General features: G+C 44.9%; 1 protein-coding gene across 5 annotated transcripts; it reads left to right on the plus strand.

Annotated features, from left to right (window-relative positions):
- The first annotated feature begins 165 nt into the window (after positions 1-165).
- LOC118398142 (GA-binding protein subunit beta-1-like) lies at positions 166-16,873 on the plus strand. 5 transcript variants are annotated; one of them, XM_035793201.2, is made up of 8 exons: positions 166-342; positions 7,643-7,750; positions 7,961-8,128; positions 8,397-8,591; positions 8,910-9,129; positions 9,696-9,866; positions 12,141-12,259; positions 13,057-16,873. In XM_035793201.2, exons 2-8 carry the CDS (start codon positions 7,643-7,645, stop codon positions 13,351-13,353), a joined length of 1,278 nt encoding a protein of 425 aa, XP_035649094.1. In that variant the 5' UTR covers positions 166-342; the 3' UTR covers positions 13,354-16,873. The 5 variants fall into 5 exon arrangements, with proteins under 5 accessions (XP_035649094.1, XP_035649092.1, XP_035649097.1 ...); XM_035793199.2 differs by having other exon boundaries at positions 167-342; positions 9,693-9,866; XM_035793204.2 differs by having other exon boundaries at positions 169-342; positions 8,910-9,063.
- The last annotated feature ends 7,339 nt before the right edge of the window (positions 16,874-24,212 follow it).

The following is a 24,212-nucleotide window of genomic DNA, read 5'->3' on the forward strand; positions in this document are numbered from 1 at the left end:
TTTTTTTCTTCAGTATATATTATAGCTTGGGCAAGGGGTGCAGGTCTCATCATGTGCTCTGATATTAGTTCAGTTTCGTCTTTTTACCGTAAAGCGTTAAAGTGGGCATTGAATGAGGAAAGGCTGATCTCGCATCTGGCCTTGCTACTTTTCCAAGTCATGCGCCCGCCCACAAGAGGGTTCAAAAGGCTCGGTTTTCACCTCCGGTGTCGAGTAGCCGCCATCTTTGTATCCGTTCAAATACAAAAATAATATTTATTTTCATTCACTAAGTTGAGAAAATAATTTGGTATTCGAACTTATGTCCGCAGCCTAAGAGCATTCATTCGAAGCCTTATCGAGGTAAGAACTACACAACGTTAGCTTGCTTCCATTCGGGATTCTGCCTGCAGCTAGCGAGCTAGCATTTGCTGTTATTAAAGTTAGCTAGGCATTAGCTAACTATGTGGAGCACATCTTAAATCTGACTGGCAACGAGACCGAGTAACTCCGCAACGTGGTAGTTTCGAAGTTGGCACATTGTGCGAAAATCCATCCACCACGCGCACAAAAGTTTGTAGAACTTTCTCATTTCTTAAAAGTGCATGTTCATACTTTTTAAAGTATCGTTAACGTTGCTAACTAACGTTACTGTAGCCAATGTAGGTGTAGTTATTACTTGCTAACTTTAGCTAGCTAGCTACATGGTTGGTTAGATAACAAACCTGGCGCCATCAGGCTCATGGGTGGTAGAAAAACTCGTACATAAAGGTAATTGCGTGTCACGTCTTTGACAAACGCGCAATTATAAATAAATCGAACGTTCAAATTTGAAATTGCGCGAAACCATTTGAGGCATACGCGAAAGAATGCCGTTAACCGGATGTGGAAGTAGTTTTTTCTCTTCGTGTAAAATAGGAATTTCTCTACTGACTTCCCCCGGAAAAACAACAACTTAATATCAGTGTTTCCTGTCATGTATTTAAATGTCTTTGTTGGTGGTTGTTAAATAATGTGAGTGAAAGAATTAACGGATAATGTGACACATGGCCGCCTCTTGTTCGTTTTCACCACGGAGGCGCATAAGATGGCTACTCGTCTTCTCCATCAATGATGGCATCATCATCATCACGCTTTTGCAATGAAGAGAGCCTATATTAGTGGGCTTTCATGATTGTAGCAATAATTAGTCACCTATAACCAATCAGCGAACTACTATGTAACGACAACAAAAAAAATGCACCTCTGCTATTCACATTTTACGAACATATTACTTTGTGCTGGGTCATTGTTTGCCCATGCCACAGATCATAACGTTTTTCAAATGTAGAGTTAGCCTATTATCCGTTGGACGTTACGGATAACCACCTTCACTTATGTCAGCAATGAATGATAAAGGATTTTGAGTGATGTATGTTATATGTAGCATAACTGACTTCCGTATTTTTACAACGTTCATTGTGTCATGCTCAAATGGAACGTATGATAAGCATGTATCGGGAATGGCTACTCATTCGCCTGTATTGCACGAGTCTATGCAGCAGTATTATAAACAAACCTGTGTTGTCTCCGGAGTAGTGTCACACATGCATTCCACAGAACGAAAGGGCGTCTTTCACTATTGATTTCTTACAATTAAACGCCAAATTGAAAATCAAATCACATTTTGTATTTGTCACATACTTCGTAAGGAACAATGCAGAGAGATAAATGCATATTGAGTCCATGTGCAGGGGTACGAGGTAATTGATGTAGATTTAAGCAATAATACACAAGGGGGTGTGGTATATGGCTTTTCTTATACTCGAGCCAGGCATTTATCAAGTGTACCGAATACAACAGGTGTAGGTAGACCTTACAGTGAAATGCTTACTTACAGGCTCTAACCGACAGTGCAAAATGTATTAGGTGAACAATGGGTAAGTAAAGAAACAAAAACAACAGTAAAAAAAGAGTGGGGGGAAAAAACAGTAGCGAGGTTATATACATGTACCGGTTAGTCGGGCTGATTGAATGTAGTATGTACATGTAGATATGGTTAAAGTGACAATTCATATATGATAAACAGAGAGTAGCAGTAGTGTAAAAAGAGGGGTTGGGTGGCGGGACATAATGCCGATAGCACAGTTAGCCAATGTGTGGGGGTACTGGTTGGTCGGGCCAATTGAGGTAGTATGTACATGAATGTATAGTTAAAGTGACTATGCATATATGATAAACAGAGTAGCAGCAGCGTAAAAGAGGGGTTGGGTTGGGGGGGGCACACAATGCAAATACTCTGGGTAGCCATTTGATTACCTTTTCAGGAGTCTTATGGCTTGAGGGTAAAAACTGTTGAGAAGCCTTTTTGCCCTAGACTTGGCACTCCGGTACCGCTTGCCAAGTGGTAGTAAACAGAACAGTCTATGGTGGGGGGTTGCTCTGTAGTGCCTTGCGGTCGGAGGCCGAGCGATTGCCGTACCAGGCAGTGATGCAACCACTGCTCTTGATGTTACAGCTGTAGAACCTTTTGAGGATCTGAGGACCCATGCCAAATCTTTAGTTTCCTGAGGTAGAATTGGCTTTGTCGTGCCCTCTTCACGACTGTCTTGGTGTGTTTTCTAGTTTGTTGGTAATGTGGACACCAAGGAACTTGACGCTCTCAACCTGCTCCACTACTGCCCTGTTGATGAGAATGGGGGCGTGCTCGGTCCTCCTTTTCCTGTAGTCCACAATCATCTCCTTCGTCTTGGTTACGTTGAGGGACAGGCTGTTATTCTGGCACCGCCAGGTCTCTGACCTCCTCCCTATAGGCTCTCTCTGCGTTGTCGGTGATCAGGCCTACCACTGTTGTCGTCTGCAAACCTAATGATGTTGGAGTCATGCCTGGCCATGCAGTCGTGGGTGAACAGGGAGTACAGGAGGAGACTGAGCACGCACCCCTGAGTGGCTCCAGTATTGAGGATCAGCGAGGCAGATGTGTTGCTACCTACATTTACATTTGACATTTAAGTCATTTAGCAGACGCTCTTATCCAGAGCGACTTACAAATTGGTGCATTCACCTTATGACATCCAGTAGAATAGTCACTTTACAATAGTGCATCTAAATCTTAAAGGGGGGGGGGGTGAGAAGGATTACTTATCCTATCCTAGGTATTCCTTAAAGAGGTGGGGTTTCAGGTGTCTCCGGAAGGTGGTGATTGACTCCGCTGTCCTGGCGTCGTGAGGGAGTTTGTTCCACCATTGGGGGGCCAGAGCAGCGAACAGTTTTGACTGGGCTGAGCGGGAACTGTACTTCCTCAGTGGTAGGGAGGCGAGCAGGCCAGAGGTGGATGAACGCAGTGCCCTTGTTTGGGTGTAGGGCCTGATCAGAGCCTGGAGGTACTGAGGTGCCGTTCCCCTCACAGCTCCGTAGGCAAGGACCATGGTCTTGTAGCAGATGCGAGCTTCAACTGGAAGCCAGTGGAGAGAGCGGAGGAGCGGGGTGACGTGAGAGAACTTGGGAAGGTTGAACACCAGACGGGCTGCGGCGTTCTGGATGAGTTGTAGGGGTTTAATGGCACAGGCAGGGAGCCCAGCCAACAGCGAGTTGCAGTAGTCCAGACGGGAGATGACAAGTGCCTGGATTAGGACCTGCGCCGCTTCCTGTGTGAGGCAGGGTCGTACTCTGTGGATGTTGTAGAGCATGAACCTACAGGAACGGGCCACCGCCTTGATGTTAGTTGAGAACGACAGGGTGTTGTCCAGGATCACGCCAAGGTTCTTAGCGCTCTGGGAGGAGGACACAATGGAGTTGTCAACCGTGATGGCGAGATCATGGAACGGGCAGTCCTTCCCCGGGAGGAAGAGCAGCTCCGTCTTGCCGAGGTTCAGCTTGAGGTGGTGATCCGTCATCCACACTGATATGTCTGCCAGACATGCAGAGATGCGATTCGCCACCTGGTCATCACCTCACCACCTAGGGGCAGCCTCTCAGGAAGTCCAGGATCCAGTTGCAGAGGGAGGTGTTTAGTCCCAGGATCCTTAGCTTAGTGATGAGCTTTGAGGGTACTATGGTGTTGAATGCTGAGCTGTAGTCAATGAATAGCATTCTCACATAGGTGTTCCTTTTGTCCAGGTGGGAAAGGGCAGTGTGGAGTACAATAGAGATTGCATCATCTGTGGATCTGTTTGGGCGGTATGCAAATTGGAGTGGGTCTAGGGTTTCTGGGATAATGGTGTTGTGAGCCATTACCAGCCCTTCAAAGCACTTCATGGCTATGGACGTGAGTGCTATGGGTCTAGTCATTTAGGCAGGTTGCCTTAGTGTTCTTGGGCACAGAGACTGGTGTTCTGCTTGAAACATGTTGGTTTTACAGACTCAATCAGGGACATGTTGAAAATGTCTGAAGACGCATGCCAGTTGGTCAGCACATGCCCAGAGCACACGTCCCTGTAATCCGTCTGGCCTCACAGGCTTGTGAATGTTGACCTGTTTAAAGGTCTTACTCACGTTGGCTATGGAGAGCGTGATCACAGTCGTCCAGAACGGCCAATGCTCTCATGCATGCCTCAGTGTTGCTTGCCTTGAAGCGAGCATAGGAGGGATTTAGCTCGTCTGGTAGGCCCGTGTCACTGGGAAGCTCGCGGCTGTGCTTCCCTTTGTAGTTTGTAATAGTTTGCAAGCCCCGCCTGGTGTCGGAGCCGGTGTAATACGATTCAATCTTGGCCCTGTGTTGACGCTTTGCCTGTTTGATGGTTCGTCGGGGACATAGCATGATTTCTTATAAGCTTCCAGGTTAGAGTCCCGCACCTTGAAAGGGGCAGCTCTACCCTTTAGCTCAGTGCGACTGTTGCCTGTAATCCATTCAGGGCTCAAACCACCCAGTTGATAAATTAACGCTACATGACCAAAAGTATGTGGACACCTGCTCGTCGAACATCTCATTCCAAAATCATGGGCATTAATATGGACTTGGTCCACCCTTTGCTGCTATACCAGCCTCTACTCTTCTGGGAAGGCTTTCCACCAGATGTTGGAACATTGTTGCAGGAACTTGCTTCCATTCAGCCACAAGCATTAGTGAGGTCAGACACTGATGTTGGGTGATTAGGACTGGCTCGCATTGTTCCAATTTAGCCCAAAGGTGTTCAATGGGGTTGAGGTCAGGGCTCTGTGCAGGCCAGTCGAGTTCTTCCACACCAATCTCGATGTACCATTTCTGGATGGACCCCCCTTTGTGCACTGGGGCAGTGTCATGCTGAAACAGGAAGGGGCCTTCCCCAAACTGTTACCACAAAGTTGGATGCACAGAATCGTCTAGAATGCCATCGTATGCTATAGAATTGAGGGGCTGAGCCGAACCATGAAAAACAGCCCCAGACCATTATTCCTCATCCACCAAACTTTACAGTTGGTTCTCCTGGCATCCGCCAAACCCAAATTTGTACTTCGGACTGCCAGATGGTGAAGCGTGATTAATCACTCCAGAAAACACGTTCTGAGTTAAATGGCGGTGAGCTTTACACCACTCCAGCCGATGCTTGGCATTGTGCATGGTGTCCTTAGGCTTGTGCTCGGCCACGGAAACCCATTTGGAAGCAACTGTTCGTCTGGAGCTTCATGAGAGGTAGTTTGCAACTCGGTTTTGAACGTTGCAACTGAGGACAGACTATTTTTACGCACTACAGCACTCTGTAAGCTTGTGTGGCCTACCACTTTGCAGCTGAGCTGTTGTTGCTCCTAGATGTTTCCACTTCACAATAACAGCATTTACAGTTGACCAGGGAAGTTCTAGCAGGGCAGGAATTTAACAAACTGACTTGTTGGAGAGGTGGCATCCTATGACAGTGCCACATTGAAAGTCACTGAGCTCTTCAGTAAGGCCATTCTACTGCCAATCTTGTCTATGGAAATTGCATGGAGGTGTGCTTGAATTTATACACCTGTCAGTAGGGCTGGTTGATAAGGCCAAAATCTCATATCCCCATATAGGTAATTTCATATCCCGATTACAACGCATATCATGATTATAGCTCATTTTCTGTAAATTCAATGAATAAATAGTTTATATAAAATGACACGTAAAGGCCTTTCTTATTACATTTTGAATTATACTCAACAAAAAGGTACTTAATCATATTTGATTATTTCTCCTTTTATTTAAACCTTTGTACACTTTTTATTAAGCATGTAACAAAATATAAAATGTATGTATCAAATCTAAAAAGGTAAATGGGAAACCACTAACTATAGTTTCAATCAAATATAGGCCTAAAATCTATTTTTGGGGGCTTGCCTGTTTTGCATGTTATTTTGGCATTAAAACAAGTCACATATCAATTTGCATTTGGTACTTTGGGTCGAGTGTTAGTACCAACTCATAAAACCCCTGTTTCTCGACCGTGTAAATTGGGACTATGTCTTTGCAGATAGATGTAAGTTGTAACGCCAGCTGTTATCTCCTATCTTTGTGATTCTTTGCCATATGGTGTGCGGTGAGCAAAAGCCTCTTGCAACATCTGAGTCGGGGGTTTGTTTTGAGCACTCAACTACTTTTTTGGGTCTCATCTGTAGACTCTCTCCGTACTGTTTCACATGATTCTTACATAGCTGGTAAAAGAGGTTAGTGGTGTGTTGAGCCTGTTGTCTGGACTGGCCTGCGGCATATTTTGCAGAGGACGGTTTTCTGATCCGTGTCAGACTTTTCATACCCAAACCATGTCCATGCGACCGAAGCAGCCCCTTTTAGGCACGGTCTCTGTGCTATGTGTCACGTTCACTCTCTTCCATGTTTGTTTGTGTTGCAAATTTCCACGCGAAGTGTCATCCAATTGATAAAAACTATTGCCGTAAAGAGTGATTTGCAACACAATGAAATAAATGATAGACGTTTTTCTATCGTTACACTATATATATCGTGCAGCCCTACCTGTCAGCAATGGGTGTGGCTGAAAGGGCAATATCCACTCATTTGAAGGGGTGTCCACATACTTTTGTGTGTCTGCCTATAGGTAGGTGTAAACGGTAACAGCAGTATGTGAGGAGTGAAAGTTGTAAGTTCCATTACTACTAGAATACTTCCATGATGACTGCTGTTGTTAAATTTTTTTAATCTAACATAACTAATAACTTAACTTTATGTATGTAAGATCTGAAGTATGATTTAAACACATCTAGCTGTTCATTTGTAAATATCTGCTAGGGCAGAGTCCTCTTATTTGATTAAGCTAGAGAACCCTAACCCATTATTGAGTTTCAAAAGCAGGCATAAAAGTACATACTGTAACGAAACAGCAGGGAGCAGGCCTCGAACCCTCGACCTTTGAGCCTGAGGTCCTGCGCGCTATCGCAAAAGCATCTCCTGAAGAAAGTCTAAGGCTGAAGATTTTCGCGCTTATAAACCCAGGGTCGTTACAATACTTTATCAAGTAGGGCCCTGTGTTTTGGTTAATCATGTCACATGGCCTGGATTTAAACTTTATTTTAAGCCTTTCCAGAAATGAGAATTGGACCAAAATTGAAATCAGTTGTCTGAGGATGGTGCCGGACCATCTCACATAAAAAGAAAAGGGGACAGTTTGATGAAAAAGCATCAAATAAAGGTTAAAATCCAGATCAGGGAAAATATACTGCAACAGTTGTATACGTGTACAATCACATGGGGACAAATACTGCAACCTTTGTAATTGTGTTGTCTCAGATGTCGCTGGTGGATTTGGGGAAGCGGCTACTTGAGGCTGCACGGAAAGGCCAGGACGATGAAGTCAGGACACTCATGGCCAACGGGGCTCCCTTCACCACAGACTGGGTAATGGTTCCTCTCTTAACTTCTCTATCCGGGCAATTTTTATTATCTGCTTCAGTTTAACTACTTTTACCCACCCCAGGGTTTTGGCTGGTTTGTGTGATCTAAATGCAAAACAAGATATGCAAATTCATAAGTAAAAAAGTGCCAGTCAAATTCACCTATATGGTCTTTTGACTCTTTGTCCCTCTTATTCTTTGGCACGCTGAGCAGCTGGGCACATCTCCGTTGCACCTGGCCGCCCAACACGGACACTATTCCACCGCCGAGGTGCTGCTCAGAGCAGGTGTCAGCAGGGACGCCCGAACCAAAGTGGACAGGACCCCTCTGCATATGGCCGCTTCAGAGGGCCACACCGTCATCGTGGATCTATTAGTCAGGGTACATGCGTCTTTAAGGTTTTAGCTGTTCATTCTGTGTTTAGGCCTGATATCTAGGTTGGGTCTGACCTGGCACCCTATTCCTAATATAGTGCACTGCTTTTGACCAGATGCCAATTTCAGATGCAGACCTAGTCTTTCTCTGACCAAAATGTCTTCCATCTAAGTACACTAGAAAACGTGGATACATGTGTAGAGAAAGCAGAAAAACGTCCAAATCTGCCAGGTGTCTTCCCCTCTCCTTATTTCTCCTGGGTCACCCTCTACAGAGTGGAGCAGACATTAATGCCAAAGACATGCTGAAGATGACTGCTCTCCACTGGGCCGCCCAGAACGGCCACCAAAGGGTAGCGGAGACGCTCGTCAAACATGGCGCAGATGTTCATGCTCTCAGTAAATTCGATAAGACGCCGTTCGACATCGCAGGAGACATCCAGAATGCAGACCTTATGCTCTTACTACAGGTGAGACCTTAAGTTGCGTGTGGAGTCTAATTGAGAGGTCCATGCAATATTATTATGGACTCCAAAAATAATGTACCAAAGGACTTGCACTCAAAAATAAATTATTTTGAACTTCTTTGACAGTATGCTCCTTTAGGATTACAATGCATTTACATAATTATCCAGATGCAGACGTTTTTGCATTACTACTTATTTCAATGCACAACTTCCTCTCTTTTGTTTGTAGGAACTCTTATGATTTCTATCTTGACGGTCTCCCCTGTCTGTGGCGGTGTTGTATATATGCTCTGATAGTGTTGACGATGTGTCTGTCTATAGGAAGGAATGCAGAACCAGGTGAACATGAATGCAGAGGCTGGCATGACTGGGAGCTCGGCCCAGCCTCAGTTTATCATCCAGGGCATCCCAGGGCTCCAGGGGGGCGTGGTCAACCTGGCGGACCTCCTCAACAACGCTGCCAAGGCCAACTCTGGTAGGCTCCAGGGGGGCGTGGTCAACCTGGCCGACCTCCTCAACAACGCTGCCAAGGCCAACTCTGGTAGCTACTGGGTTTATACACACAGACTAGGCTAGGGTTCATACTATTGTCAGAAGACAAAAGGTTTTGTGGCTGAAACGTGTCCATCTTACTGCTTTTATGTTATGGAAACTGTGTCTCCAGTTAATAGCATAAGAGTTCAAGGATCCCCCTGTCTCAGAGCAATATGCCCCAAGCTCCTTTGTTTTCTCTAATCTAGTGCCTGGCCTTTATCACTCTGATCTTATAAGCTGATAAAGTCTGCTGATGCTGTGTTGGAACCACACAAACGGGTAGCTACCACCACAATATGCGATATGTGGGAGTAAAAGGTCATGCAGAAAATAAACATTCATTCTCAGCGTTCAGATGTAAATACTTTCTCACAGCTTGAATTCCTTTGAGCTTTAGCATGTTACTGTATGTAATGCTTATTTAAATGAGAATATTGAGTCGACATGTTGACTGCCACAAACTACAGTGTATATAGGCTTATGAACTATTTCCTAGGACAAGAGCTGCAGTCGACAGTTAACTTGAACTTTTCCCTCCTCTCTCTCCCGCTTTGACCCCTTGTCTGACAGCAGTTGAATCTGAGGAAGCCATAGCAGCCAATTCTTTGGACCCCGGCAGCATCCAGCACATGGTGAACGAGCAAGGTCAAAGGGTTATCACCATAGTGACCGACCAACACGGCAACCTGCAGACTGGAGGGCTTGGTCAGCCATTCTTTGTCACCATGCAGCACGGACAACAGAGTAAGCGAACGTCTCCCTTTTGGTCACTTAACAGTGACCCTGTTCCATTTCAGCCTGTAGCCACTTCCCATAGCCCCTATCCATTTGGGAACAGTTTCCCAGATCCTACTCCTGGACTAAAAAGCACACTCAGTGGAGAATCTCAATTGAAAGCTCTTTTTAGTCTAAGGGTAGGCTTTCTCTGAGTCTAGAAAACCTGCACTTGGTGTTCTAATGCTGTGTTCATAACCAAGTGGGAAGGTGGTATTTACCGCATATGACAGGGAAAAATCCACTATCGCCCCTCTAACTGGTACTACTATTACTAGTGGGAAACTCATCCATCATCCCTGAGCTCAAACCTCTCCCATATGCTGACCTCTGAGGTCACCTACGAAGGAAATTACCTCGATAACAGCATGTTCGGCTGTTAAATACAACAAAACATTATTTATAAAAAGCAATGTATTAGTATGGTTGACGCAGCTTGTTGGCCATTAGCCAATCTGTGTTTCTCAACGAGTTCAAAGAACGTGAATGCATCCAACTGGTATTTATGATTTCTGAACTGGTATTTACCCCCTTCTCACTTGGTTATGAACGCAATATTAAAGTAGTAAGTTTAGCAATATGGTGGAATGGCCACTTAACCCACAAGAAACCTTATTGTTGTTACAATGTGAATCTTGAATTTGTAGACAACATTTTTTAGCTTTCTGGCAGATTGTTTTGTGCAAGTTGCTTTGTAGAACTGTGTGTTCTACTTCATCATTAATGTACAGTGCAATCGGAAAGTATTCAGACCCCTTCCCCTTTTCCACATTTTGTTACGTTACAGCCTTATTCTAAAATTGATGAGGAAAATGTTTTATTTATTCAATCTACACACAAAACCCCATAATGACAAAGCAAGGAAAGGTTTTTAGATTTTTTTGAAAATGTATAAATAAATTATTTACATAAGTAAGCAGACCCTTTGCTATGAGACTTGAAATTGAGCTCAGGTGTATCTTGTTTCCATTGATCATCCTTGAGATGTTTCTACAACTTGATTGGAGTCCACCTGTGCTAAATTCAATTGATTGAACATAATTTGGGAAGGCACACACTTGTGCCCACAGTTGACAGTGACAGTTGACACAAGGTCCCACAGTTGACAGTGCATGTCAGAGTAAAAACCAAGCCATGAGGTTGAAGGAATTGTCTGTAGAGCCCCGAGACAGGATTGTGTCGAGGCACAGACTCTTCCTAGAGCTGGCCACCCGGCCAAACTGAGCAATCGGGGGGGCGGGCCTTGGTCAGTCAAGTAACCAAGAACCCAATGATCACTCTGACAGAACTCCAGAGTTCCTTCCAGAAGGACAACCATCTCTGCAGGACCCCACCAATCAGGTCTTTATGGTAGAGTGGTCAGACGGAAGCCATTCCTCAGTAAAAGGCACATGACAGCCCGCTTGGAGTTTGCCAAAAGGCACCTAAAGACTCTCAGACCATTTTTTTTTTTATTAAAAAAATAAAGATTATCTGGTCTGTTGAAACCAAGATCGAACTATTTGGCCTGAATGATGAAGCATGGTGGTGGCAGCATCATGCTGTGGGGGTGTTTTTCAGCGACAGGGACTGTGAGACTAGTCAGGATCGAGGGGAAAGATGAACGGAGCAAAGTACAGAGAACCTGCTCCAGAGCGCTCAGGACCTCAGACTGGGGCGAAGGTTCCCATTCCAACAGGATAATGACCCTAAGCACACAGCCAAGACAACGCAAGAGTGGCTTTGGGACAAGTCTCTGAATGTCCTTGAGTGGCCCAGCCAGAGCTCGGACTTGAAACCGATTTGAACATCTCTGGAGAGACCTGAAAATTGCTGTGCAGCAATGCTCCCAATACAACCTGACAGCGCTTGAGAGGATCTGCAGAGAGCGGGAGAGAGACCCCAAATTCAGGTGTGCCAAGCTTGTAGCGTCATACCCAAGAAGACTGCAGGCTGTAATCGCTGCCTGAGATGCTTCAACAAAGTACTGAGTAAAGGGTCTGAATACTTGTGTAAATGTGTTTTTATTTTAAATTTTTATAAATACATTTGTAAAAAACTATTTTTGTCATTATGGGGTATTGTGTGTAGATTGAGGGGGGGAAATTATTGCATACATTTTAGAATAAGGCTGTAATGTAACAAAATGTGGGAAAGGTCTAGGGGTCTGAATACTTTCCGAATGCACTATTTTAATAAGTGACCTATAGTCACTTTTGAGACTATGATCCTCCAGGCTCTGAACTGTTGTCTGTTGATTTGCAGTGTTGGCGATGCCAGCCAATCAGGTGACCGAGGAGGTGGTTGATGAGGAACCCCAGCCCCCGCCCTCCCGCAAGAGGAAACTGGAGGCCTCGGCCAACCACATGGAGTCTGGAGACACGGTCAGGGGCGGACCACTTCTTAGATCATTTTTTTCTCGCTTGTGCAATACATTGAACTGATATTCTTCTGCCATTTTAACTTATTTAACCAGTTTTATTTAATATTGCTCTAGAGATTTTAGAATCTGCTGTGAAAATGTTTTGGCATTTACATTACATTTAACATTTAAGTCATTTAGCAGACGCTCTTATCCAGAGCGACTTACAAATTGGTGCATTCACCTTATGACATCCAGTGGAACAGCCACTTTACAATAGTGCATCTAAATCTTTTAAGGGGGGTGAGAAGGATTACTTTATCCTATCCTAGGTATTCCTTAAAGAGGTGGGGTTTCAGGTGTCTCCGGAAGGTGGTGATTGACTCCGCTGTCCTGGCGTCGTGAGGGAGTTTGTTCCACCATTGGGGGGCCAGAGCAGCGAACAGTTTTGACTGGGCTGAGCGGGAACTGTACTTCCTCAGTGGTAGGGAGGCGAGCAGGCCAGAGGTGGATGAACGCAGTGCCCTTGTTTGGGTGTAGGGCCTGATCAGAGCCTGGAGGTACTGAGGTGCCGTTCCCCTCACAGCTCCGTAGGCAAGCACCATGGTCTTGTAGCGGATGCGAGCTTCAACTGGAAGCCAGTGGAGAGAGCGGAGGAGCGGGGTGACGTGAGAGAATTGGCATAGATTATATGAAACCCTTAGATTATTTTGGTACTTTGATACTGTGGAGTTGGCACAAGTGGGGTGCAAGTGTCTGTGTGACCTGCAGTCTGACATTTCGGTCTCCTTTTCTCTATCCATCCATCCCTCTATCCAGGAGCAGTTACAGAGGCAGCTGCAGGAGGCCAACCGGAAGGCCCAGGAGTACCGGCAGCAGCTGATGTGCAAGGAGCAGGAAGCAGAGCAGTACCGCATGAAGCTGGAGGCAATGTCGCACAGCCATACCAACGGCACCTCGGAGCAGGAGGAGGTGGTTGGGGGTGAGGAGGAGGTGCAGGAGGAGGTGATGCTCCAGGAGGGAGACATCATCATCAAGACGGAGGGGCTGGACTCGGCCGAGGAGCAGGTGACGCTGGTGGACTCGGCGCCCTCCCACACCGAGGTCATCTCATAATGTCAGACAGACTGATGTCACTGACTGAAGGAGAAATGGACACGTGGACTCAGGCGACAGGCCAGCCTGTTGGTGTTTTCATAGCTCTTTTGTTAATTATTTTCCTGCTATGTTTTGTTTTTGTACAATATTTACTTTTTCTGCCGTTTTATTTTCCTCAACTGTGTTTATTTCTGTTTTACTTTTTACAAATAGCGAAGCGAGGAGCTGAATATATTGATTGAGGAGCAGGAACGGGACCTGCTCAGCCTGTGACTCGCTAAGGTTGCCTCGCTGAAGAACGTCTATGCTCCCTGGGAAAAACGGGGCCTCGGGCGCTCGCTCTCGGATATCTATGGTGTCTGAGACATGTCAATGTTGTGTGGGGAAATGCATTTTTCATGGTTCCAACAGCATGTCCTAAGGTGACCAAGATGCAGATCCAAAGTTTATTAGACGCGTCCATCCATAGAACCAGAGGACAGGTCTGTTGGAGAGAACACTGTTTTGTTCAACTCCTTCAGGTCTCAAAAGTCTCCCTCTGCCTCAGTCTTCCATCCAACCACCCACCACCATGGGCAATGGGAATGGTACTTAAGCATGCCCATTTCCTATTTCAAAATAATCCTCTTACATGAGAAAAGACAGCGCATGTAGTTGGCAACAGTCATTCTCCGCATGTATTGGGCTCATCATTCACAGTGTAATAATGAATTATTTCAAAGTTGTGAATGGCAGTGTTTTTCCTTTCGTGGCACAACGTTAAGCTTTGTCCTCTAGTTGTCGTCGGTGCCCACCCATAGTTCGGTAGTGATTGTAGGTTTACTGTTGCACAAGCCACAACTTTCCTCCCGCTGATGTTGACACAAAGATGAACTTCCCATCGTTTTAATGCCCCTGTGGCTTTAATCACTAGTAGCCCCACTCCCCAGAGACGGACAGGAATAAGGGTGTCTCATACAATTAACAATGTTGATACACCATAAACAAAAGTATGTGGACTCCACTTCAAATGAGTGGATGCGGCTACTTCAGCCACACCCGTTGCTGACAGGATATAACATTGAGCACACAGACATGCAGTCTCCATAGACAAACATCGGCAGTAGAATGGCCTTACTGAAGAGCTCAGTGGCTTTCAATGTTTCACTGTCATAGGATGCCACCTTAACAAGTCAGTTCATCAAATTTCTGCCCTGCTCGAGCTGTCTCGGTCAACTGAAAAAAATCTAGGCGCATCAACGGCCTAGCCGCGATGTGGTCTGCCACACAAACTCACAAAACGGGACTGCCAAGTGCTGTAGCTCGTAAAAATCGCCTGTCCTCTCTTGCAACACTCACTACCGAGTTCCAAACTACCTCTGGACGCAACGTCAGCACAAGAACTGTTTGTCGGGAGCTTCTTGAAATGGGTTTCCATGGCCGAGCAGCCACGCACAAGCAAGCCTAAGATCACCATGCGCAATGCCAAGCGTTGGCTGGAGTGGTGTAAAGCTCGCCCCCATTGGACTCTAGAGCAGTGGAAATGCGTTCTCTGGAGTGATGAATCATACTTCACGATCTGCCAGTCTGGGTTTGGCATATGCCAGGAGGATACTACCTGCCTGACTGCATAGTGTCAACTGTCAAATCTGGTGGAGGAGGAATAATAGTCTAGGACAGGCTAGGCCCCTTAGTTCCAGTGAAGGGAAATCTTAACGCTACAGCATCCAGTGACATTCTAGATGATTCTGTGTTTCCAACTTTGTAGCAAAGTCCATATTAATGCCCATGATGCCCAACTCCATATTAATGCCCATGATTTTGGAATGAGCTGTTCGACAAGCAGCTGTCCACATACTTTTGGTAGTGCGTGTGTACACACATTACCAAAAGTTTTTGAGATGAGTTTTCACCATGGCTAACTGGGCAGATGAAATACACCACCAATTTTTGGTTTCAGAATTGAAACCCCCTCAGATAACCCCTTTACTTACCAGCCCCAATACCTCTACTGCCCCTTTTGAAGTTATTGGAGGAAGAGGCCTGCTGTTTTGCTGGAATACAGTTCCTCTGGCCTATTGCGCTCTCCACTCACCTATTGTAAACAAAGACCTGTCTCTTCCTTTGTTCAGAAGTCAATATTCTTCATGACTAATAGTTATATTTTATAAGCTCTCCACAAGCCTTTTTCTTATGTACATATAAAATTGTATTTTTTTAAGTGTATCTGAATGCTATGGGATGTAAACTGCCTATATATGAAATATAAGCACATCTTTCATTTGGCATCTCTTTGCTAGATTGTATAGTTGAACATGTTTAGTATGCACCAATTTGATGAATATTTACCATGATTTGACTGTTGTAGCTTTACCTGTCGTTTCGCTACTGCTTTCACAGTTGTGGCCACTTGACCGAGCCATGAATGACTGTGTGTACTTTGATTAAAAAAACGATAAACTGACTTTAAAATGTTAGAACTGCTTTAAAATGTTAGAACTGCTATCTGCCACGTGCTTTACCGTGTGTGTTGGATAACCTCAGTCTTCTCAGAGATGGAGAACTCGTGGCTCAGTACAATTTCCTCTGTTTTATACATTGTTCCATATGTTGACCAGCAGGTGGCACTACACTATCGGACTGAGGTCTGTGAAATGACATTGAACATGGATCATATCTATATTTCTTTCCCTCAATCCAGTTGTTTTGCTACTAATACAGAATGTGGAACAACTGTAGAGTATCCCACAGTGATATTGAAGCTTTATTAAATACTTATTTTCAAACTCCCTTATCGCTATGACAAGTTGTCATTTATGTAAGAATGCATTTGTACTTTCTATCGAGATAATATAAAATACAAGCTCAAGCGATGTGGATCTTGGGTTCAAAGGCCCGGCCACATTTTAATGGAAAACTCCACTCAAACTACCCTTTTGGTGTTTCTATCATTAACGGACTGATCGTTTTTGGGGGGTAATTTCCCTTCAACTTCCCTCATTTGATGCGTGCATGCGAAGTTCTCCAACTGTTTTGGATTTGCAATGTTACACTGCTGCTCATGGCACTGCAGTGAAGTAACCTCTTGTGAAGCCTCAAAATGTTTAATCATTTGACTTTTATCATAAAGCATCTCACCAAAGCATATTATAATAGAATATACCTGATCCAGAATTCTTACTCGATCTCTATTCGGATACAATATAGCGGTGTTTCTGTGATAACAGACATCACAGCTGACACCATTTTGAAATCAACAGAACACTATTAGGGACTTTCCTCTTGATAAGGAATGAGAATCTTGCCACAAGTTGTGTAATGAATAATGTAGGATGGTTTTGTATAATTGTTTTGTTATTTCAAGAGAAGTGTATGGACTATTTTTAAGCATCAAATAAATGCAAACTCCTTTATGAGAACTGCTTTTTCTTCTAACACCATGTGGGTTACCCTACAATAACCTGTGTAATAGATGCTTCTATTGTAGTAGGTCATTTCTGCCTGCTGCTGTAACCCCCTGTTCACATCTGTGTTAAAGGAAAATTCCACCCAAAAATGATCTTTTGGTATTTGTTTCATTAGTCCATTGTTGATATAGTCCCAAAATGTTTTGCATGTCAGCAATCAAGTTGTCAAGATATATACATTTCACAATACAGAAATCCCTCGAAGGAGTTAGACTTATTTCCCTCCGTGGCTCTTAGGGAGAACATTTACATGAAGCCTAAGGGGCTAACAGCACAGAAATGGCATCCGTGGATAATGAAGAGGAGTAAATAATTGTGTTCCTCTTGTTCATCGCTCATTCTCCTATTATTCGCACATTAAGTTGAAATTGATTCGAACATGTTTGGATCGTGCCCAAAGAGACTACGTGAGGGATTTAATGTGACTCCATGTTGCTCCTAATAGCACCTTGAATTCCCATGATTTTGGAATGAGATGTTCGACGAGCAGAAACATCTTCTATTCTTATTATTATCTATTCTTAAAATGACAATGTTATTTACCATTCATTTTTATTTCGCACAAAATAATCTGAAACACAACCAAAACAAACAGCAAATGCATCCAACAAGTGTGTAGAGTCACAAGCTTGATGTAGTCATTGCGTGCTAGGAATATGGGACCAAATTCTAAACTTTTCACTACTTTAATACAGAAATAAGTGAATTTGTCTCAATACTTTTGGTCCACTAAAATGGGGGGGACTATTTACAAATAGTACTGTAATTTCTAAATTTCACCCAATATGGATGAAAACACTATCAAATTAAAGCTGACAGTCTGCCCTTTAACCTCAGTTAAAGTGCTGGAGTACAGAGCCAAAACAAAAAATGTGTCACTGTCCCAATACTTTTGGAACTCACTGTATTTCTCTTGTTTCTCTGTGACAATGGACAATAGAGTAATCTTCATCTACATAGACATTATGCAGCGGTATGCCAATGTAGTTGTGCTGTTCAGCTGTACTATGGCGGTTCCCAGAAGTCCTACTTTTTCTTGTGACCACCAGATAATCAAAACTTTTTCTAGCCACACGTCAATCTATGTATAAAGTCATGTATGACTATGTGAATGAACATGTCTGTAAATAATCTTGGATCACAGTGTTCTCACATCTATTTTCTTGTAGTCCGCAAGTAAGAGTGCATGAGAGATGGATGGCCTACACTCTTAGAAAAAAGGGTTCCAAAAGGGTTCTTCGGCTCTCCCCATATGAGGGAACCCTGTTTGGTTCCAGAGAGAACCCTTTTTGGCTCCATGTAGAACCTTTTTGGGTTCCATGTTGAACCCTTTGTGGAAAGGGTCCTATATGGATCCCAAAAGGGTTCACTTGGAACCAAAAGAGTTCTACATGGAACCAAAAAGGTTTCTTTAAAGGGTTCTCGTATGGGGACAGCCAAAGAACCATTTTGGGTTCTAGATAGTGTACTGTGTACAAAACTGCCAATTCTGTGCAGTATTTAGGTGCAGTGTTTCTTGTTGAGTTGGGAAAAAAATCACTTGTGTACAAATTATCTGAGATGTCTTCACCTTATTATTCCCATAGACAACTGTGAAAAACTATTTGGTGAAGGGAACCGTTCTCTCAAATAATATCCTTGAACTCATCATCTGATGCCAGTCACAAAATGTGTTGCATGAGATCATAACTGATCTCCCCGCAGGAGCAGGGTTCTTTGTGGAGAAGGTCAAAACCATGTGCCCGTGCATCGACTACCGGGGTCTCAACGACATCAGTGAAGAACCGGTACCCCTCATCTCCTTGGCCTTCAAGCCGTTCCAGGGGGCCACCGTGTTCTCAAGCTGGACCTACGGAACGCCTATCACCTGGTGCGGATACGGGAAGGGGACGAGTGGAAGACTGGATTCAACATGGCCAGCGGTCACTAAAAGTGTCTGGTCATGCCATTTGGTCTTACCAATGCCCCCACTGTATTCCAGGCTCTGGTTAATGATGTTCTCCGCGACATGTTGAACCGTCTTCGTCTTCGTCTACCTTGATGACATCCTCGTCTTCTCCCGTTCCACCCAAGAACACGTTCTCCACATCTGACAGGTTCTTCAACGCCTCCTGGAGAACCAGCTTTTTGTAAAAGAGGAGAAGTGAGAATTCCATCATTCCGCCATCCCCATTCTGGATTACATCATCGCTGCAGGGAGTGTACAGATGGATCCCGGAAAGGTGAGAGAGGTGGTGGATTGGCCCCAACCTACGTCCAGGGTGCAGCTGCAACGTTTCCTGGTATTCTGCAAATTTTATCTGCACTTTTTCCGGGGTTACAGCACCCTGGCTTCCTCCCCGTCTGCACTCACCTCTCCCAAGGTTCCGTTCACGTAGTCCCCAGCTGCTGACCGGGCGTTCCGGAATTTCAAATACCGCTTCACCACAGCTCCCATCTTGGTTCATCCTGACGCGTCCCACCAGTTTGTGATGGAGGCCGACACTTCGGATGTCGGAGTGAGGGCTATCCTGTCCCCGCATTCTGCCCTGGACCTCAAGTTACATCCTTACACTGCCTTCTCCCACCGCCCCAATGCCACAGAGAGGAACTAAGACGTGGGGAATCGTGAGCTTCTCACGGTGAAGATGGCGTTGGAGTGGAGGCACTGGCTGGAAGGGGCAGAACATCCGTTCGTTGTGTGGACCGACTACAAGAAATTGGAATATCTCACCTGAGGTATAGGGAAGCAGGTTCGTCAGGCGCAGCGATCCCAGCCGAACCCCGGGGGGCCCAGATAACCGGATGTTCGTTCCTGACGCGGTCCAGTCCTCCAGTCTTGTCTGCCACCCGGGCGGTGGGCCCTGGCCTTTAAGCGACAAAGCTTTTTGTGGACTACCATGGTTCCTGACGTCTCCGCGTTCGTCGCTGCATGCACGATCTGTGCAAAGGACAAGACTCCCCGGCAAGCTCTAGCTGGTCTCCTTCAACCTCTGCCTGTCCCTCACCGGTTCTGGTCTCTACTTTGTCACGGGTCTTCCCTTGCCTGATTGCAACACCGCCATCCTGACTGTAGTGGATCGGTTTTCCAAAGCCGCCCACTTCATTCCTCTCCCCAAGCTACCCTCAGCCAAAGAGACGGCCCAGCTCATTGTGCTTCACGTCTTCCGGATCCATGGACTGGCAGTGGACATGGTCTACAACCGGGGTCCTCAGTTCTCATCATGGTTCTGGAAGGCGTTCTGCACACTCATTGGGTCGTCGGCCAGCCTGTCTTCCGGGTTCCACCCCCAGTCCAACGGCCAGTTGGAGCAAGCCAACCAAGACCTGGAGATGACTCTGTGCTGCCTGGTCTCCGCCAACCCCACCACCCGGAGCCAGCAACTAGTATGGGTCGAATACACCCACATCACCCTTTCTTGCTCTGCCTCGGGTCTATTTCCCTTCCCTGATTGTTCCCTGGGCTATCAGCCCGCTCTTCCCTGAGCAGGAGGAAGAGGTCGGCATTCCTTTGGCCCAGATTTTTGTCCGCTGCTGTCGTCGTACCTGGAAGAGAGCCCGGTCAGCCCTTCTCAATACCACCTCCAGATATCAACGACATGTGGATCGCCACCCTGACTCCCCGGTATCGTCTCGGGCAGAAGGTATGGCTGTCCACCTGGGATCTGCCCCTCCGGTTGGAATCCTGCAAAATCTTCCCCCGGTTGATCTTCCCCCTTTCCCCATCTCCAAGGTCATTAGCCCCTCTGCTGTTCGTCTTCTGTTATACATCCCACTTTTCATGTTTCCAGAATTAAACCCATGTCTCACAGCCCTTTGTCTCCTGTTTGCACCCTATCTGGATTACTTTTGTTACTTTGACACTGTCTGCATCTGGGCCTTACCTGAAACGTGATAGTATGATACAGAAGATATCAAGCACCTTCAGATGAGCGGGTTCCTGAATTGATTGATAAAACGATTTAGTCAGTTCGTATATAACTATGTATGTGATGTAATCTGTATGCTTTCTGTACCAGCCCCCTCAGATGTGGCCTCTGGGTAAAGTAAAATATCTTTGTTGATTTAAGCCAGATTTAACCTTTATATTTATCAGGGAGTCATACTGAGCACAATGTCTATTTTACAGATGAGCCCTGAATTACAGAAATACACACAACATGCAAGAAGAAAGAAAACACAGACAGTCATAAAAAAAATAAAGAAAACAATCAGTTAAAGTCCTCAATCAGCTTTCTGAATTGCCCTGGATTTAGAAGCACCAAAAGGTCACATTTAAGAATTTTAAAGATTGTTCCACAAATAGTTATGTCTCTGCTGTTAGGCTACCATTCTCTCAACCATGCTTCATAGTTCACAATTGTATAAACTATCAGTAGAAGTCTATGGTATTCTGCTGGTATTCTAGTAGATACCCATAGACATTGTCATTTCGTTAACACTAGTTAGCATTGGCTCGCAAAACTACCTCTAACTTCCTTCATATTGGACACAGAGACATAAAGATGGTATCCCCAAGTTTATCTGACTGGGGAAGTAGATAATTCCTGAAGTATCCATTTAATATATACATATGTTCAACCTGCCCAGATAGCAGACGATTCTGGGCCATTTGCAGCAACTGTTTGGCACTGCTGGCTTTGCCTCGGCCAGTCCTGTGTGGACAAATACGTCAAACAATTTTGTATTCCTTGTGGGAGGCCAAATGTTGGCCTCCCACAATGCACTCAACTTTTTATCCCTCACATATGTACATCTAAATTCTCCTTGTTTTATTTAATTTATTTTAACTGCCTGTTTGCACATTCTCTGTACCCTTTGATCCATTGTTAATCATCTTTTAGATTGGGTGTTACTATATTTTGCACTTGCTGAATACTTTCTCCATCTTGCTCTCTTTCTCTGCTCTGCCTTCCTCCAGACCACCTCATCTGCCCTGAAATGTGCCATCCAGTTGGGCATCATCCACACATTTGGCAGCCTGTGCCAGAGGCAAAAGAGAGATGTACTATTCAAGGACTTTGAAGATGTGGAGAGCATCTCTTTCCCCAGGTGTGAGTGTGTGTGTGTGTGTGTGTGGTTGGTTGGTTGGTTGATGGAGAGGGAGGTATAGGGGGAGTGGGAGATATTCTCAGAAGCAAACTTGTATGGGTTTCTATTATGTTTTTATGTCAATATTGCATTCTGAACAAGTGTAGAATGTGGGCTTGGCCGGTATCCAGATTTTCATATGTCATACTGTCTTTCTCTCATTCCGGGATTTACGGTACTACCCGCATAAGGGGGCTCTAAAAATACAAGAAAAGCCCATTGGGCCTCTATTACCAGAATGCTAACAGAATTAGCACAAACTAATAACAAAATCACATGTATGCTGTTAGTTAAATGCTAATGAGCGAAAATGAACATAAACTAATTGCAATGACAGGCAAATCCTGCTCATAACGTTATACAAGCATAACTAGTCGCTACCGAATGTCATTTTCACTGTGTGTGCACATTTACAAGCGGAAGTGAACAAGAGAAATTGTGCAAAGGAACAACATTTTGATGGATTCTTTTCTGGAACGTGTGCATGGAGCAGATGGGAGAACAGAGAAAGAAAAAAACGCTAGTAGGAAGCACAGGAAAAAATGGCAGCTGTACAGATTACTCATCCAGAGCTTTTTGACTTCTGCCAGAATTCCTTTAGAAGATATCTGATGGAAAACATTTAGTAGTGAATTGCATAATTTCCTCACCTCATGTGCACTGCACAACAGAGACTCGCTGATAGATAATAGAATGCCATGGACTCACCAGCTCGCTTTCTCCTATTGTGCCATTTACAAACAAACACCTGACTGGCTCAGCTGTTCTGGGGAACTACTGTAAGCTTCATAATGTCAAATAATGTGACAGTTGAAATGAAGAACGCAATCTGCTTTATCTCCTGACGTATTGCTCAGGTTGACTAGAGGTATTAGCTTAAAGTAGCAACAATATTCTAAATGTATTGAAAAACATCAATGAAATAGTATTGGCGGTATTGACAAATCATCCTGTGGCTTTTTCCAAATACATTAAAAAAACAGTGGACTATAAATTATATCAATGGAGAAATCATTGATGGGAATGTGAATGCGTAATTGTGTAATTAATCACTGTTTTGGTTCCAGTACTCTCTGTGTGATGAGGAACTGATTGAGCTGTCCAACTCTGAACTCAGTGGATCTCAGTTCTGTCTCCAGCGATGACCAGTTCCTCATTAAGACTGTGCATCACAAAGAGGCTGAGTTCTTACAATAACTACTGCCTGGCTACTTCGTGGTAAGAGAGAGAGAGTTTGTTAGCTAGTGTGTGCATGTTTTTGATCCAATGTGTACCTTATGTTTTGTGTTTTGAGTTACCAAGTTAATCCCGTTACTCAATTCAAGGATTGGCTTCACTGTCTTCCTGGTTTATTCTCTATGTTTTGTTCTACACTAATAGACCAGTTCTAAAGTGGATTTGATTGATATACTTACACCCTCTCTCGTTTTCCCTCTCCTCCTCTCTAGAACCTACACCAGAATAAGAGAACCTTGTCTAATGCCTGGCGAGGCAGACCATCAGGAGAGACTGCCTGGCGAGGGAGACCAGCAAGAGAGACTGCCTGGTGAGGTAGACCATCAAGAGAGACTGCCTGGCGAGGGCGACTATCAACAGAGACTGCCTGGTGAGGGAGACTATCAACAGAGACTGCCTGGTGAGGGAGACCACCAAGAGAGACTGCCTGGCGAAGGGAGACCATCAAGAGAGACTGCCTGGCGAGGGAAACCATCAAGAGAGACTGCCTGGCGAGGGAGACCTTCAAGAGAGACGGCCTGGCGAGGGAGACCAGCAAGAGAGACTGCCTGGTGAGGTAGACCATCAAGAGAGACTGCCTGGCGAGGGAGACTATCAACAGAGACTGCCTGGTGAGGGAGACCATCAAGAGAGACTGCCTGGTGAGGGAGACCAAGAAGAGAGGCTGCCTGGCGAGGGAGACCATCAAGAGAGACTGCCTGGTGAGGGAGACCAAGAAGAAAGGCTGCCTGGTGAGGGAGACCATCAAGAGAGACTGCCTGGTGAGGTCCAGGAAGTGATGTTGCAGTCTAGCTCAGTAGTGAATAGTGAAGACATCCAAACTATATAATAACACATGAAATCATGTAGTAACCAAAAAAGTGCAACAAATCCAAAAGGAACAGACGGGAGCAAGGAAACAAAACCCTGTTAGGTTCTATGAAGAAAATTAATTGACATCAGACAGAGAACACCGGTATAAATACACAGGGGATAATGGGGAAGATGGGCGACACCTGGAGACAAGCACAAAGACACGTGAAATAGATCAGGGCCTGACAGAATGAGTAGGTGTGTCCAAACTTTTGACTGGTACCGTACATCAGGTGAAATAGAAGCAATTATTGGTACCATGATTGTCTTCGA

The sequence above is a fragment of the Oncorhynchus keta genome, chromosome 19 (genome assembly GCF_023373465.1).
Source record: "Oncorhynchus keta strain PuntledgeMale-10-30-2019 chromosome 19, Oket_V2, whole genome shotgun sequence".
NCBI lineage: Eukaryota > Metazoa > Chordata > Actinopteri > Salmoniformes > Salmonidae > Oncorhynchus > Oncorhynchus keta.

Coding starts and splice junctions, on each gene's coding strand:
- LOC118398142 (XM_035793199.2), top strand. CDS start 7,643: ATGTCGCTGGTGGATTTGGGGAAGCGGCTACTTGAGGCTGCACGGAAA. Junction 8,592..8,909: donor ACCTTATGCTCTTACTACAG/GTGAGACCTTAA, acceptor GTCTGTCTATAG/GAAGGAATGCAGAACCAGGT. Junction 12,260..13,056: donor ACATGGAGTCTGGAGACACG/GTCAGGGGCGGA, acceptor CCCTCTATCCAG/GAGCAGTTACAGAGGCAGCT.